Here is a 12,653-nt window from a genome sequence, read left to right on the forward strand (position 1 = left end):
AAAGGTGCATGCGATTAGCCAAGGCTGACCTTTCACTTCTTATTTTTCGTTAAGTCTGTAAGGAAAAGATTCTAGAAAACCTAGAACTGCGATGGCATTTGGGACTCCTTCTCCTCCCCACACAGAACAACAAAGAAAGCTGTAAGTTATTTAGACTGGCCAGGACACTTAGTTGTGTGAGCTAAGAAGCTTTGTAAGACCCAATTAAAAATTATAATACTCGAGTTCCCACTGAAAAGTACAATTAATAGTTAAATTATTTCTTGAATGTCTTCAAGTGGACAATGGCATTTACACAGATGGGAAAGTGGTAACATTTTTTACAGGATGCACCATGCAGCCCAATACATGCGATCCTTCATGCAAAATTAGTGTCCAAAGGAAAGTGGGGTTTTCTTTTCAAACAGCCTGCAGCGTCTCACATACCGCTTCACCCATACCATTCTAGTAAGGCCACATTCTGTGTCCTGGGAGACTTGCTTTCAGGTTATTGCCATGACAGCTGAAAAGGGTAAGTGGCAAAGTGCCTTTCTGATACAACTGTCACAACGCCTGTCCTTGATGGGGAGCTTCAAATCATCAGTGTCTGTCTGATAACTCTCTCCAGGAAAGTGCTAATGGGGCTGGAGAGATGGCTCTGTAGTCAGGATTTCTTGCTGCTCAGTCACAAGAACCCGAAAGGGAGAGTTTGGAGGCCAGCACCCACATGGTGCAGACCCCATAACTGCAGCTCCTAATACCTTCTCTGGCCTCCAAAGACATCTGCCCATGCATGTGCATGTATAATCATACAGACACGTGCATATAGATACACTCACATAAATAAATAAATTGTAAAAAATAAATTCAGAAAGCAGGAAATAGAAAACGTAATGGAGTTTAAAGTATTCTCTGTTTTCATGTCACAGAGATGGAGGTGAATTAGGCCATAGGAAAAGAGAGAACCCTGGAAAAAGGGAGCCCCAATTATTTATTGTGGCAAAGTCTTCCTGTCTTTCTGAATCTTCTCAGAGAATGGGATTTGTTTGTGGATCTGTTAGATCTCAGAACATTAAGCACATCAATATTCAAGGAAAAATCAAAATGCTTCTCAGAGTCAAATAAAAATTATGCCACTTATGCAATTAGTACAAACAGAGAACTGATTATTATAAATGACTGGCATTTCTGTGCTCATCTTAGGCAGATAATTATCTTTCATGCACAGTGGCAATAAACTGGCCTGTTGTTCTTAGTTTATCCTCACATTCATCCATCCCGCCATCTCACAATGACTCGGAGACCACCCTCTCCAGCCCAAATGCCTTTTCAACCATCTCTTAGATATCTCTACTTATGTACCTGACCAGCCTACTAGCCTCAAATATGGCAAACTAAATACAGCATTCTTCCTGTACTCAGAACAAACTTAGGTACCACCTTGGGAGAGTCAGGTGACATCATTTAACATGTTGCCTTTAAGATCGCATTGTCAACTTGCATTCCCTCATAATGTCCCATCAAGTTCCAAATGCTACATTTCTGATGTATTTGGCCTTCTTAAGACCTTTGGTACTTTGATCCTTTCTTTACCTCTATTCCCACTTGTGCTAGTTAGAGCCTCGGCCATTTCCCATCAGGACCTTTGTCCTAAGTTCCCCTTTCCTTCCTTAGGTGGTTGGGTTCTTGGAGCATTCCTTTTTACAGTCATAAAACCATTACATACATTGTCAAGACTCGTTACCACTCTAGGAATAAAGCAACCATAGTCAACGAGGCCTTCTGTGTGGGCTTCCTCTATGTTTAAATGAAAATCGGCTGGGATTAGCTGGTGGGGGAAAATTAAATAAAGCAGAAAAGTAGGAGTAGCAAGAAAAAGACTTTCATGTATCAAATACTCACCTATTGTCTCCCAGAAATATATTTCCCAACCTCTTGCCGTTTGAGAAGAATCTGTCTTGAACAGCAGGGTCAGGCTGTTATTGGTGCTCTTCAGATTTTGTGGAATTGTGGAACCACAGAACTTTCCAAGAGATCGATTTCCAATGCTAGGACCATCGAAAACCTCCAGGTAGTCATTGTTGCATAAGTTGGAGGGAACCACGTCAAAATGCTTGAACCTGTGAAGTACACCTGGTTATTATTCATGTCCTGTTTTATATGCCCAGTAAATTGTACCTGTAGTTCCTATAACATTTAAAAACACATAAAGCAAAAGACTGTCCACACAGTATTCAAGCTTCACTTGGAAAGAGATCTTATAAACAAGACATTACTGATGTGTTCAAATGTGAAGTCAGTATTTGTTGGGTAACTGCAATATACTAAGAGCTGTGATAGGAGCTGGGGATGTAAAGATGAATAAAATATAGTTCTACATTCCAAGACAATCGAGGCCTAGGTTCAAGTGAGGTCAATTTTTAGAAGATTCTTTTTTATTCTTTCACAATTACATACATACATAACAGACTTTGATCTTATCTCCTCATTATTCTTTTACCCATCTCTCTCCTGCTGAACCCCTTTCTGTTCCCAGCAATCATCTCACTACTTTCATGGCTTTTTTGATGTGCCCTATAGCATTTAGCTAGAGTTGCTTGTGTAAGTATGGCGGGGTGGGTGTTACTTCTTGAACAAAGGCCACTTACTAGTGACTACACCTTCAAGGAACATGACTCCTTCCAACATTTCTTCCCATTACCTGCCTCTAGGTCCTAGGATTATTAACAAGTTGGCCTATGTTATCACCCCAATAACATGCTAGGTTTTTTTAGTCTCACCTAAAAGTATACTCTTTCACTTTTTTTCTTGTGTTGTATGATAATTGGCACTACTGTCTTATTCTTTATTTGTGGGAAGAATGCTAAGACAAATAGAAGAAATTCTGGTTCATATAGCTCGACTATGGTTCTTCCAGTTTCTTGTTCCCATCTTTTAACATGAAGTTTATAGAAACACCAAGTGCAACGACGTGATACAGCCAAATTACTGCATCTGGTACACAGCCTGTCCTCAGTAAAATTAAGTTATGGTTTTATAAAACAAGAATATGGAATAATTTGGGTTCTTATGAAATGTGAAGCAGTGGTAACATAAAATGAACTAAACTCTGCTGTGTCACTGGACTAATCTAACAAGAAATTCACACATCGATCCCTGGGTTGATCACTGGAGGCTCCTGACACAGCCCCTGCCCTGTCTCCCTAGCACTGGGTAGGGATAACTAGATGTGCACACGCAGAAGTCTGGTGTGGCCATAGGACCTGCCCTGGCTACAGAAATGCCAGCGGAGGGTAAGGCACTACTTGTTCTGATATACAGCCTTTCTGTTGCAGTGGGGATCACAGACGCAAATGTAAGAGTGGAGCTCCCATCTGCCCTGGCCACTGAGTGAGCACAGCTGGCTGAGCATCTTGACGGCCATACTGAGACTACTCATACCAAAGAGAAGTCAAGCACTAAATCAGCATGCCTCGGGCTGCTGGCCACCACTGCAGCCTCCCTGACAAATTCATCCTGGCTTTCCCTTTGACGGCCTTAGTTAGTATTTTATTCCATGCCTGTGCTCTGCCAATTCCTTCCTTCCCTTTTTTCTTTCTTTCTTTCTTTCTTTCTTTCTTTCTTTCTTTCTTTCTTTCTTTCTTTCTTTCTTTCTTTCGTTTTGTTTTTTGTTTTTGAGATAGGGTCCTGAGACTTTTGATGTAGACCAGGCTGTCCTTAAACTCACAGAAATCAGCCTGCCTCTGCCTCCCAAGTGCTTTAAGTAACTATTCCTAGATACCCCCAAAAGGAAGACTTCATAGGTGCTTTAACTTAGACCCATATGACAGGCTTAGTTCTGTACTCTCAATAATTTTTGTTAACAGATTTAATGAACAATATGATAATATGGAATAATTCTGAAATACCAAATAGCTAAATATTTCCTTTTTATGAGCATTAAAATAACCCCGAGTCTTTCCCTAAAGGATGTTGGCTAGTCAGATGAATATTTTTGAAGATCCAGGCAAAAAAATTCTTGGTCTGTTGCATAAAATCCAACATATACTGTTGTCTTTAAAGAATATTATGTCAGAACAATAGGAAGACCATTTCCAATGACACTTTTACTTATTTTTAATTGTTATTTTTGACATATTTGAGTTTATTCTATATAGACAACATATTTGTTCTTACAAAAGAGGAATCTAAAAAGAATGACAAAATCTGAGTTTTCAGGGGCACTCAAATCTGTCATGACTTTCCCCAAACAGCACAGAAAATGCTGAGAAAAACTCCTTTTCCTGTGTGTGTCCAGCACATTTTCAGAGCCTGTGTAGAAGGCTCTTTTTACTAGCATGTACACCTTCACAATCCCTGTAACAGTATCTGTCCCATAGAATAAAGGCTATGAGATGTATACTGTGAATACCTTTCCAAAATGCGGAAAGACCTGTGACCGTGGATCTTCAGGGTCAGGCAGGAAATGTAAACATGTATGTATCTTTTATATACATGTTATGTCTTTGTCAATGATGATCTGGATATTTCTCCTCCAAATTCCTATGTTAAAATCTTAACTCTAGGTGGACAGTGTTATTAAGTAAGGGCTCTCAGAGTTGATTGGGTTGTGAGAGTACAGTCTTTGTGAATGGAATTGGTGTTCTTATGAATGAGTTCTGAGAATGCCCTCGCACCCTCCACCACTGAAGGACAAGTCTGGTACAGCTAGGAGGTATTTTCTTCTATGAACCAGAAAATTCATGACCATCTGATGCTGAAACTGCCTATCTTGAACCCCTCAGACTCTAAAACTATGAGAATTTTTGTTGTATATAAGTCATTTATCTCATGGCACGTTGTTACAGCAGCTTGTACATCCTATACATGTAAGAAGCAAACACTACCACAAGCAGCCTAGACAAGCTGTGCCTGGACTTCCGTTCTGCGATGATCAATCCCTTCTCTGGCCTCTCCCTCCTAGTAGTTTGTCAGCTTTTGTTCTAAGACTTGCAGGACCTTTATGCCTAGGACATATTTTCTTCACAAATAATCTCAGGCGGGATTGACATACAGTGTCCTTCAAAGTCCCACGTATAAATCACTTTCTTCTTGAGCTAAATCAATTTGATGAGTCCTGCCTTACACTTCATGAACCCAATGGACACAAAGTGCTGAAAGTGAACTTTGGAGTTCATAATCATCAGGAAAGAACCTATCAGTGACAAATAGGGGACAGGTGAGTAGGCATTTGTACCAGCTTGTCAAGCGTCTACGTGGACAACTCTATATTGTACACCAACTAGCCTAACATTCAGATTACCTATCACATGCTGAAAATTTCATGTATCAGTGAAACTGAACAGACGGAAATAAAGCATCTTAGAAAGAGGTCTCTTACATTATCCCTCTGGACAATGGAGGCTACATTCTCTTTATCAGTCTTGCTTGGAATAAACAGAATTAGAGAGATAACTTATTTGTGACGTAATTTATCACATAAAGCAACAATTTAGAGCTTTGATTCACAAGTAAAAATTAACTTTGTGGGATAAAGTTTATCTTCAAGAGACAAAAAGCAGTAGAATTACTCAGGACATGGGTTTGGGAGGCCACTTGATATAATCCCAGATTTTCATGCTTCATTTAAATATGTGTTACTTTGGGGAAGCTGTGTGACCTTTTGAGACACATATACAAGTATGCTTGCATATTTCTCATGACAGTTTTATCAGTACAGGGTTACAATGTGCAGTAACAGGAAAGTGTTGAGCAAAGCTTCTTATGTCTAATAAATGTTGAACAAATGGTAACCGTTATTCCTAGCCCTCCGTATCCTCTTTGATGTTAAGGAGGACTTGTAACTTGACAGCTATTATGTGAAACTCCATCACAACTGGCGAGAAATTGCAAGGACGGTGTTAACAGGTCAAGCTCCTGTTTTAACGTCCATCCCCACTGGATTGTGTGGAGGATCAGAGGCCTACTTTGTAGGTTTTCCTGTTACATGGAACCCCTCTGCCTTTCTCTAAATTCCAGCTAGGCCACTGTGAGGACTCCTGCTCTCCATCAGTGAGGTAGCTTTCCTGTGAACAGAGCTGAAGGGATTTTCTTAATGCAAATTTGTCTCACATACCTAAATAGAATCAATCTGTCGCTTCTTACGTAGATGCTGTAGACACAGTAGGCATTGTTGGGGTAGTTGGTATTTGTTTCTAAAGGACTGTTTAAGATCCCAAGGGACTGGTTGTAGGTTCCTCCACAGCCTGTAACAGAAGACAAGCCAATGTGCAGATGATGATTATGACTCATAACATGGGCAAATCTTTTGGGGAATAGCCTAAGGTATTGCTTACTGTTTCCTAAAAGAGTTCATATTGATTGTTCTTCAGATGACCTAAACCTCCTTCAATGTGTTTATGAATAATGTTGAGTTTCCCAGGCAGGAGAAAAAGGAGAGAAATGGAGAAGACCATTTGAAAGCACATTTTGGAGGGGAATAAGTCTAATTAAAAACAAAAACAAAAACAGAATTAAAGCAACAAGAAAGAATATTTCATATGTTGGAGTATATCTGTCCCTTCACCCTAAATTACAGGTTGACAGAGAGATGGTATGGCAAGTGGGTTCTCAAATAAGACAGGCAGAACCCCAGTTGTCTCTGTTCATAGTGGAAGGCTGCAATGTAGAAATCCAAATCAACATGGATTCAGGTCCTCTCTTTTAGGGATACAATGTTATAGGTGAAATGTTGGAAGTCAGTTACCTCTGTGGGTCAAATATCTTACTCTCAGGTTCTACAAATTTGTATTTAGTTGCGAGATTAGTAAAGTTTATACTTGCCCTAATTTGTGTTATTTCTCTTCAATAAGCATGAGAATATTTGGCTTACTCTCTACTCTAAGTTCAACTGTTAACAGCTCATGGCCCTTTGTAATACCCACCAGTCAACAATGTAATCACCACAAAAATATAATGATGTTCCATCATAACTAATAAGGTATTGTTTTTATATGAATTGTATCTAGCAAGGATCAGATGTTCCTACCTAATGATGGTATTTTCATGAGCATGTTTATTTGTTTTATGATTCTAAAATTGTACAAAGCTTGTATATTTTGATGATGTTTCTATGGTCACCAATGAATACACTCCACTAACATATCACCAAGATTAGATCCAATTTGTGGCTGTTATTTTAGGCTTTTGTTTATTTGGTTTTGCCTCAACTCTGCCCATTCGCAGGGCAAATTCTTCTCTGTGGCAAAAGTCTTCATACATTCAGACCTCTGGATATAGCAGTCATAAATTAAAGGTCATCTGGGTAGCAACTGCTTTATTTCACTCAATGCCAATTACACGATCTCTGAAACATTATCAGTGGCTGAACAACTTCTCCACACACTGCCAAGATCTGAAGCCAGAAGCAACCACATTCTTTAAGTAAGTGACACCGAAGGGGGGTTGAACCATGCTCTCTATACCTTAGGAAAATAAGGGGCAATAAGTGAAAGAATCTACATCAGGGGCTTAATTCTCCAAAGTAGTAGTTAAGAATAAAACAAATCCTCTTCCTCTTCACCCAAGACCAGGAGAGAATGTGTGCTCTATTTTATTGATGCAATCAGACATAGAAAGCATCACAGAATCATTCTTTCTAGTTGCCGAGGGTCAGGAGCCAGACGTCAGCTCCTGAGAACAAACCATGAGACTCTTTTCATGAGTAAATACATGTTTTGGCATTCTCTGTAGATGTGCGGCAGATATCTTTATTTGAAGAGAAACTACTTTATTTCCTACCATTAGCCATTCATGTGGCCGAGCAAAGACAAAACAAATCCAGGAACAGTTTTCTGGGCTTGTTTCACTGAAGTGGCTGTGCTAGATAACACACTGTTGCAAAGTAAATCTCAGTTCTCTGTTTCATTTTCAGAGGGTAACTTTAGCTAAAGTTCAGGGGAAGTGTTTATTTTTTAAAAATATTTATTTTTTTAATTTTTGCAAATATTTGTGTGCCTGCTTGTCTGTATGTGCATTACATGTAGATAGTGCCCACAGAGGCCAAGAGAGAGCATTGTGAGCTGTCATGTGAGCACTGGGAACCAAACATAGGTCTTGGAAAGAGCAGCAAGTGCTTTCAGCCACAGAGCCATCGCTACAGTCCCCAATGGTTTATTTCTAAAGAGAAATAACTACTTTTGATTCATGTATCCAATTGATCATTTTTTGCCGTAATGTCTCTGAATCTTTAAGTTGTTGACTTATGATGAATCATAACAAAATCTCCTTATGTGAATTACAGAAGAAAAAATTCCAAATAATAGCAGTATAGTTACTCACTAGTGACTCTGTAGGAAATCTTGAACCCAAAGTCTGTGGCGTATGCGTTAGAATAAAAGTTGAGCGACACTGGGCCATCCACGGTGAGGGGATGCAAGGCCTCAGAACCACATATGGTCACAAGAGGAGTGGAAGAGAGGTTGTGACCTTTGATGATGTGCAAGCCATCGTGATCACAGTCTCCAGTGATGGCTGAGCGATCTACACAGAACACAGAATGACCAACATCAGAGCAGAAATGCTGCAGACAAGTGATGCTATAAACAGACAAAATACCACAATTCTGTGACTGATCCGGAAATCACAACCAAAATTAAGAGATGATTCTCTATATCAATATGTAACTTCAATTCTAGATGAAATAATATTTATCCAAGGGACAAAACATGGAAAGAAAAGAGAAAGTAGACACAACTCCAGAACAAATAAATTCAGCTGTTACTCAGAATTTCCTTCTCTACAGAACCATTCTATTTACCCAGGGATTATAAACTAGAGGCAACTTGCCTCCAAAGGGAGATGTGATATCTGAAGACTTTTTTTTTGCTGCCATATTGGAGAATGAGATAGAGGCCAGAGAAGCTTTTAAACAGGCTTTAACACACATGGGACCATTCCCATACTCTTAGCACTCTTGTCACAAAAACAGAACAGAAAATAACAAAAACAAAACCCCCCAAACCAGGCAGCCCAGATGTCAGCAGTGCTGTCTTTGAGAGAAACTTAGTGAGGTAAAGATAAGAGGGACCATGAGCAGAACATGAGAAACTGCTTGATGTTTCCTGACAGCCCTTTCCAATGTTCATGCAAATGTCAATTTCAGGGCTTTGGTGATTGTAAATTTGCATCAACATTTTCTTCTAATTTAACTGCAAGACAACATACAGCAGTTTTCAAAGGCATTAAGGAGACTTTTGCTGCTGCTGTGTACTTGTGTTTATAGGTAAGTGTCTACAGCATCATATGTAAGTAGATAGTCCTCTAAAATATTTTACCAATGTATACACTAAGTTCTAATGTAAAAGTTACCATCCCATGCTCAATCAAACTTCTGTGATCAATAAATTCTCTCAACACTATTGTAAAAAAGTATATCCTTGTACACAAATATTTGAACATTTTCTTATTCATTAGAATAAAATTTTAGAGTTTGAGTTATTAGAACTAAGGCAGGAATGTTTTCCAGGTTTCTCCAAAGGCTCTTTGGCGAGGTGTTCCCAGTTGACACTCCCATAGCACTTTAGGATGTGATAGTCTTCCCAATTCTACATTCTGACCACCCTACAGAGAGAACTGGCAACCAATCCCTATCTCTTCTGCTCTTTGTACTGCAGTCCTAGCCCCATGAGACCCTGTTCTCTGTGTGTAATTTCTTTATTCTGGACTTTTCACACAAATAGAATCATGGAATGCAATCTTTCATTTTTGGTTTGTTTTACTTGGTCAACCACATGAACTATAGAAATATCTCTAGTTAGCAAAAATGTATAAAATTGTAAAGTCACACAATGCAGGGAAACATTACCAATGCTGGATTTGGTTCTTGGTCCCACATTAGCTCAACATGCCTGCTGGGCATGTATCCTTCCAGATGCAGAAGTATCTTGACAGAATTGCAAATTAATTGTAGTTTATAAATAGATGATTTGTGAAAAAAAGATAATTATGACCAAGAGTAGATGAAAACACCCATCCAGTTGAAGGGATTTCTTGTCATGTCTTCATTAAACATCTAGTGTGCTTTATCAGCCACAGCCTGGCTCAAACCAACAACCTTCCTGTTCGTCCACCAATAGCCCTCTCCGTAGAGGTGGGAAGTGAGCAGAGAAAAAGTGCATGTGCTTAGGAACCTCCCTACTGAGGAATCAGGGCTTGGGAGGTGAAGGTCACAGAACATAGATGAAAGCATATCCCACGGTGCTGTTTCATGGAAGCAGCAGAGCAGATCCTAATCTTACCCATCTAATCACTCATTCAGTATTGATTTAGTGCCCATTCTGACTCACAGAATTGTTTCTCTCACTGGATAGTTTCCAGTGGATGTCTGATGGTAGGCATATATGCTTGCATGCATGTGTGTAGAGTATAAATGCAAATGATAGATTAAAAGCTATGAGCCTGGCCTAACGGCATAGACCTGTAATCCCAGCTACTTGGGAGTCTGAGGCATATTGCAAGTCTATAGAGTAAGTTCACGGCCAACTTGAGTAGTTTAGCCAGTCCCTATCTCAAAACAAAAAGTAAAAGTAGGCCTGAAGACTTAGCTCAGTAGCAGATTAATTGCCAAACTTGGTGTATATCGCTCAGTTCAATACTCTGTGCTTGGGGAAAAAAAAAAGATGCTGTTAAATAAAACAAGTTTCAGATGCATTTTCTTTAACCAATTTTATGTGGTACCTGTGTATTTAAAGTTATTGTTTTATTTTTTTCCGTTCTGGATGCAATATATAAAATGGTACTTTTGTTCTTTAAAAACCTGAAGAAAGCCAGGCCTATGACCTCAGCTTCTCTGCAAACTGAGGCAGGAGTTATAGCCTTGCTTGGTCTACATAAGAGTTCGACAGCTTAATGAGACCCTGCTTTACAATAAAGAGTAATGGGTGTGGTTATAGCTTAGCTGTAGGGTGCTTGCTGCACCTGCCCAAAGTTCAGTCCTCAGTACGGAGATAAAAGGGATTTTTTTTATTTGTAATTTTATTTGTATTTACACTATAGTTTAGAACATGTTTATTATTGTCGTCAAGTGGTGGTTTTATACCACTCTGCCTACTTCTCTGTCATTAATAGCTTAATTATTTTTTGTTTGCTTGAAATAAATGGAATCTTTGGCTGTTATCAAAAAACAAGAGATGAGTAATGGTGAATATTTGGGTATTTAAGCTGGTGTAGCCATTATGAAAAAGAGGGCCTCAAAAAGTTAAAAATAGACCTATACTTTTCAGCAACTCCACTCCTGGGCATACACCCAGAGGAAATGAAGTCAATGTCATGAAAACCGATCTATTCTTCCATGTTCGTTGCAGAATTATTCATAGTAGCCAAGACATGAAATCAACTCAAGAGTTCTTTGCCTGATGAATAAAGAGAATGACACACAGAGACAGACAGATGAATAAGCACAATGGGATACTATTCTGTCTTTGTGAAGAAGGAAATACTGTAGTTTGTGGCAATATGAATAAATTTCAAGGCATTATGCTAAATGAAAAAAACAATATACAGCAAAAATGAATCGCACATAATCTTATTTCTCTGTGAAATCTAAAACAGCTGAGCTTGGAGACTAGAACAGTATGCAAGGATGGGTAGACGTCCATCAAAGATCACAATACTTAACCTTAATTTTGCAAAAGGAATAAATTCAGAAAATCTTCTGTACAACATGGGATTATAATTAATAATTATGCATTATCTACTTGAGCATTGCTAAAAGAATAGACTCTAGATGTTCTCACAATCAAAAATTTGTATGTTAGTAGATATTTTAACTCGCCTGACATAGCCAGGCTGCCAGCCATCCTTATATCAAAATCTTTATCAAAGCCCTTTATCATTTGTCAGTTAAAATTAATTACTTTTTGGGAAGGAATAAACATACCTTCCAAATGGAAGGACACAAAGGTCAGGATGACCAGAGACTGAGGTTCAACGTCTATGAAGTAGGTGCAGTTCATGTTGTTGTCATATTGCTTTGGGAAGTTTGGAGAGATGATGTCACCTCTAGAGCCATTGAACCTACGTCCACATCCTACACAAGAATAAAAAAACATCATCAAGACATTTGTTATCATCTGTAGCAGCTATTTCATAAAGAGAAAGATGTAAGACCCCATTTCACGAAGTCTCTACAGAAAATATCTTGAGACACTCCAAATGGAAGGAGAGGACCAAGAGAATGACTCTTTGATTTGTAAGTCAACATGCGTGCAAAATAAAAACTTATTAGAATATCATGAGGAATTTTAGATGCTACATAGTAGATACTTTGCCATAAATACACTTATTTTTAAGCCTCACAATATTTTTAAGAAGATTAATTACCAAAGATTAAATATCGTTCATGTAAAGAGACAAAACGTATGAAAGTTAATTGGAGGCCTGGGGAAATGACTCAGCCTGTACAGTGATTGCCTTGCAAGCATGAGGAGCTGAGCTCAGTATTAGAATCCAGGCAAAAACAAAGCCAGGCTTCATGGTGCACCCTGGGAATTCCAGCTGTGGGGAGAGAGAGTGAGGAAGACCCCTGGGGCTTGGCTGAACAGCCAGTCCAGCCTAGGTAGTGAGTTACCAGCCAATTCAAGATTCTCCTCAACAAAACAAAACAAAGAAAGTGGACAGCACCTGAGGAATACCCA

At 39.0% G+C, this 12,653-nt stretch overlaps 1 protein-coding gene across 2 annotated transcripts in view; it reads right to left on the minus strand.

The window, feature by feature from the left end:
- Positions 1 to 12,653, minus strand: part of Cubn (cubilin) — a 233,806-nt gene that overhangs the window by 30,822 nt on the left and 190,331 nt on the right. For both annotated transcript variants that reach the window (XM_059263605.1, XM_059263604.1), the window contains exons 56-59: positions 11,897 to 12,046; positions 8,299 to 8,499; positions 6,095 to 6,224; positions 1,882 to 2,099 (exon numbers count right to left, since the gene is read on the minus strand). In XM_059263605.1, coding sequence (XP_059119588.1) covers positions 1,882 to 2,099; positions 6,095 to 6,224; positions 8,299 to 8,499; positions 11,897 to 12,046 — 699 coding nt within the window. The remainder of the gene's footprint in view (positions 1 to 1,881; positions 2,100 to 6,094; positions 6,225 to 8,298; positions 8,500 to 11,896; positions 12,047 to 12,653) is intronic.

Source organism: Peromyscus eremicus, chromosome 5 (assembly GCF_949786415.1).
Source record: "Peromyscus eremicus chromosome 5, PerEre_H2_v1, whole genome shotgun sequence".
Lineage (NCBI taxonomy): Eukaryota > Metazoa > Chordata > Mammalia > Rodentia > Cricetidae > Peromyscus > Peromyscus eremicus.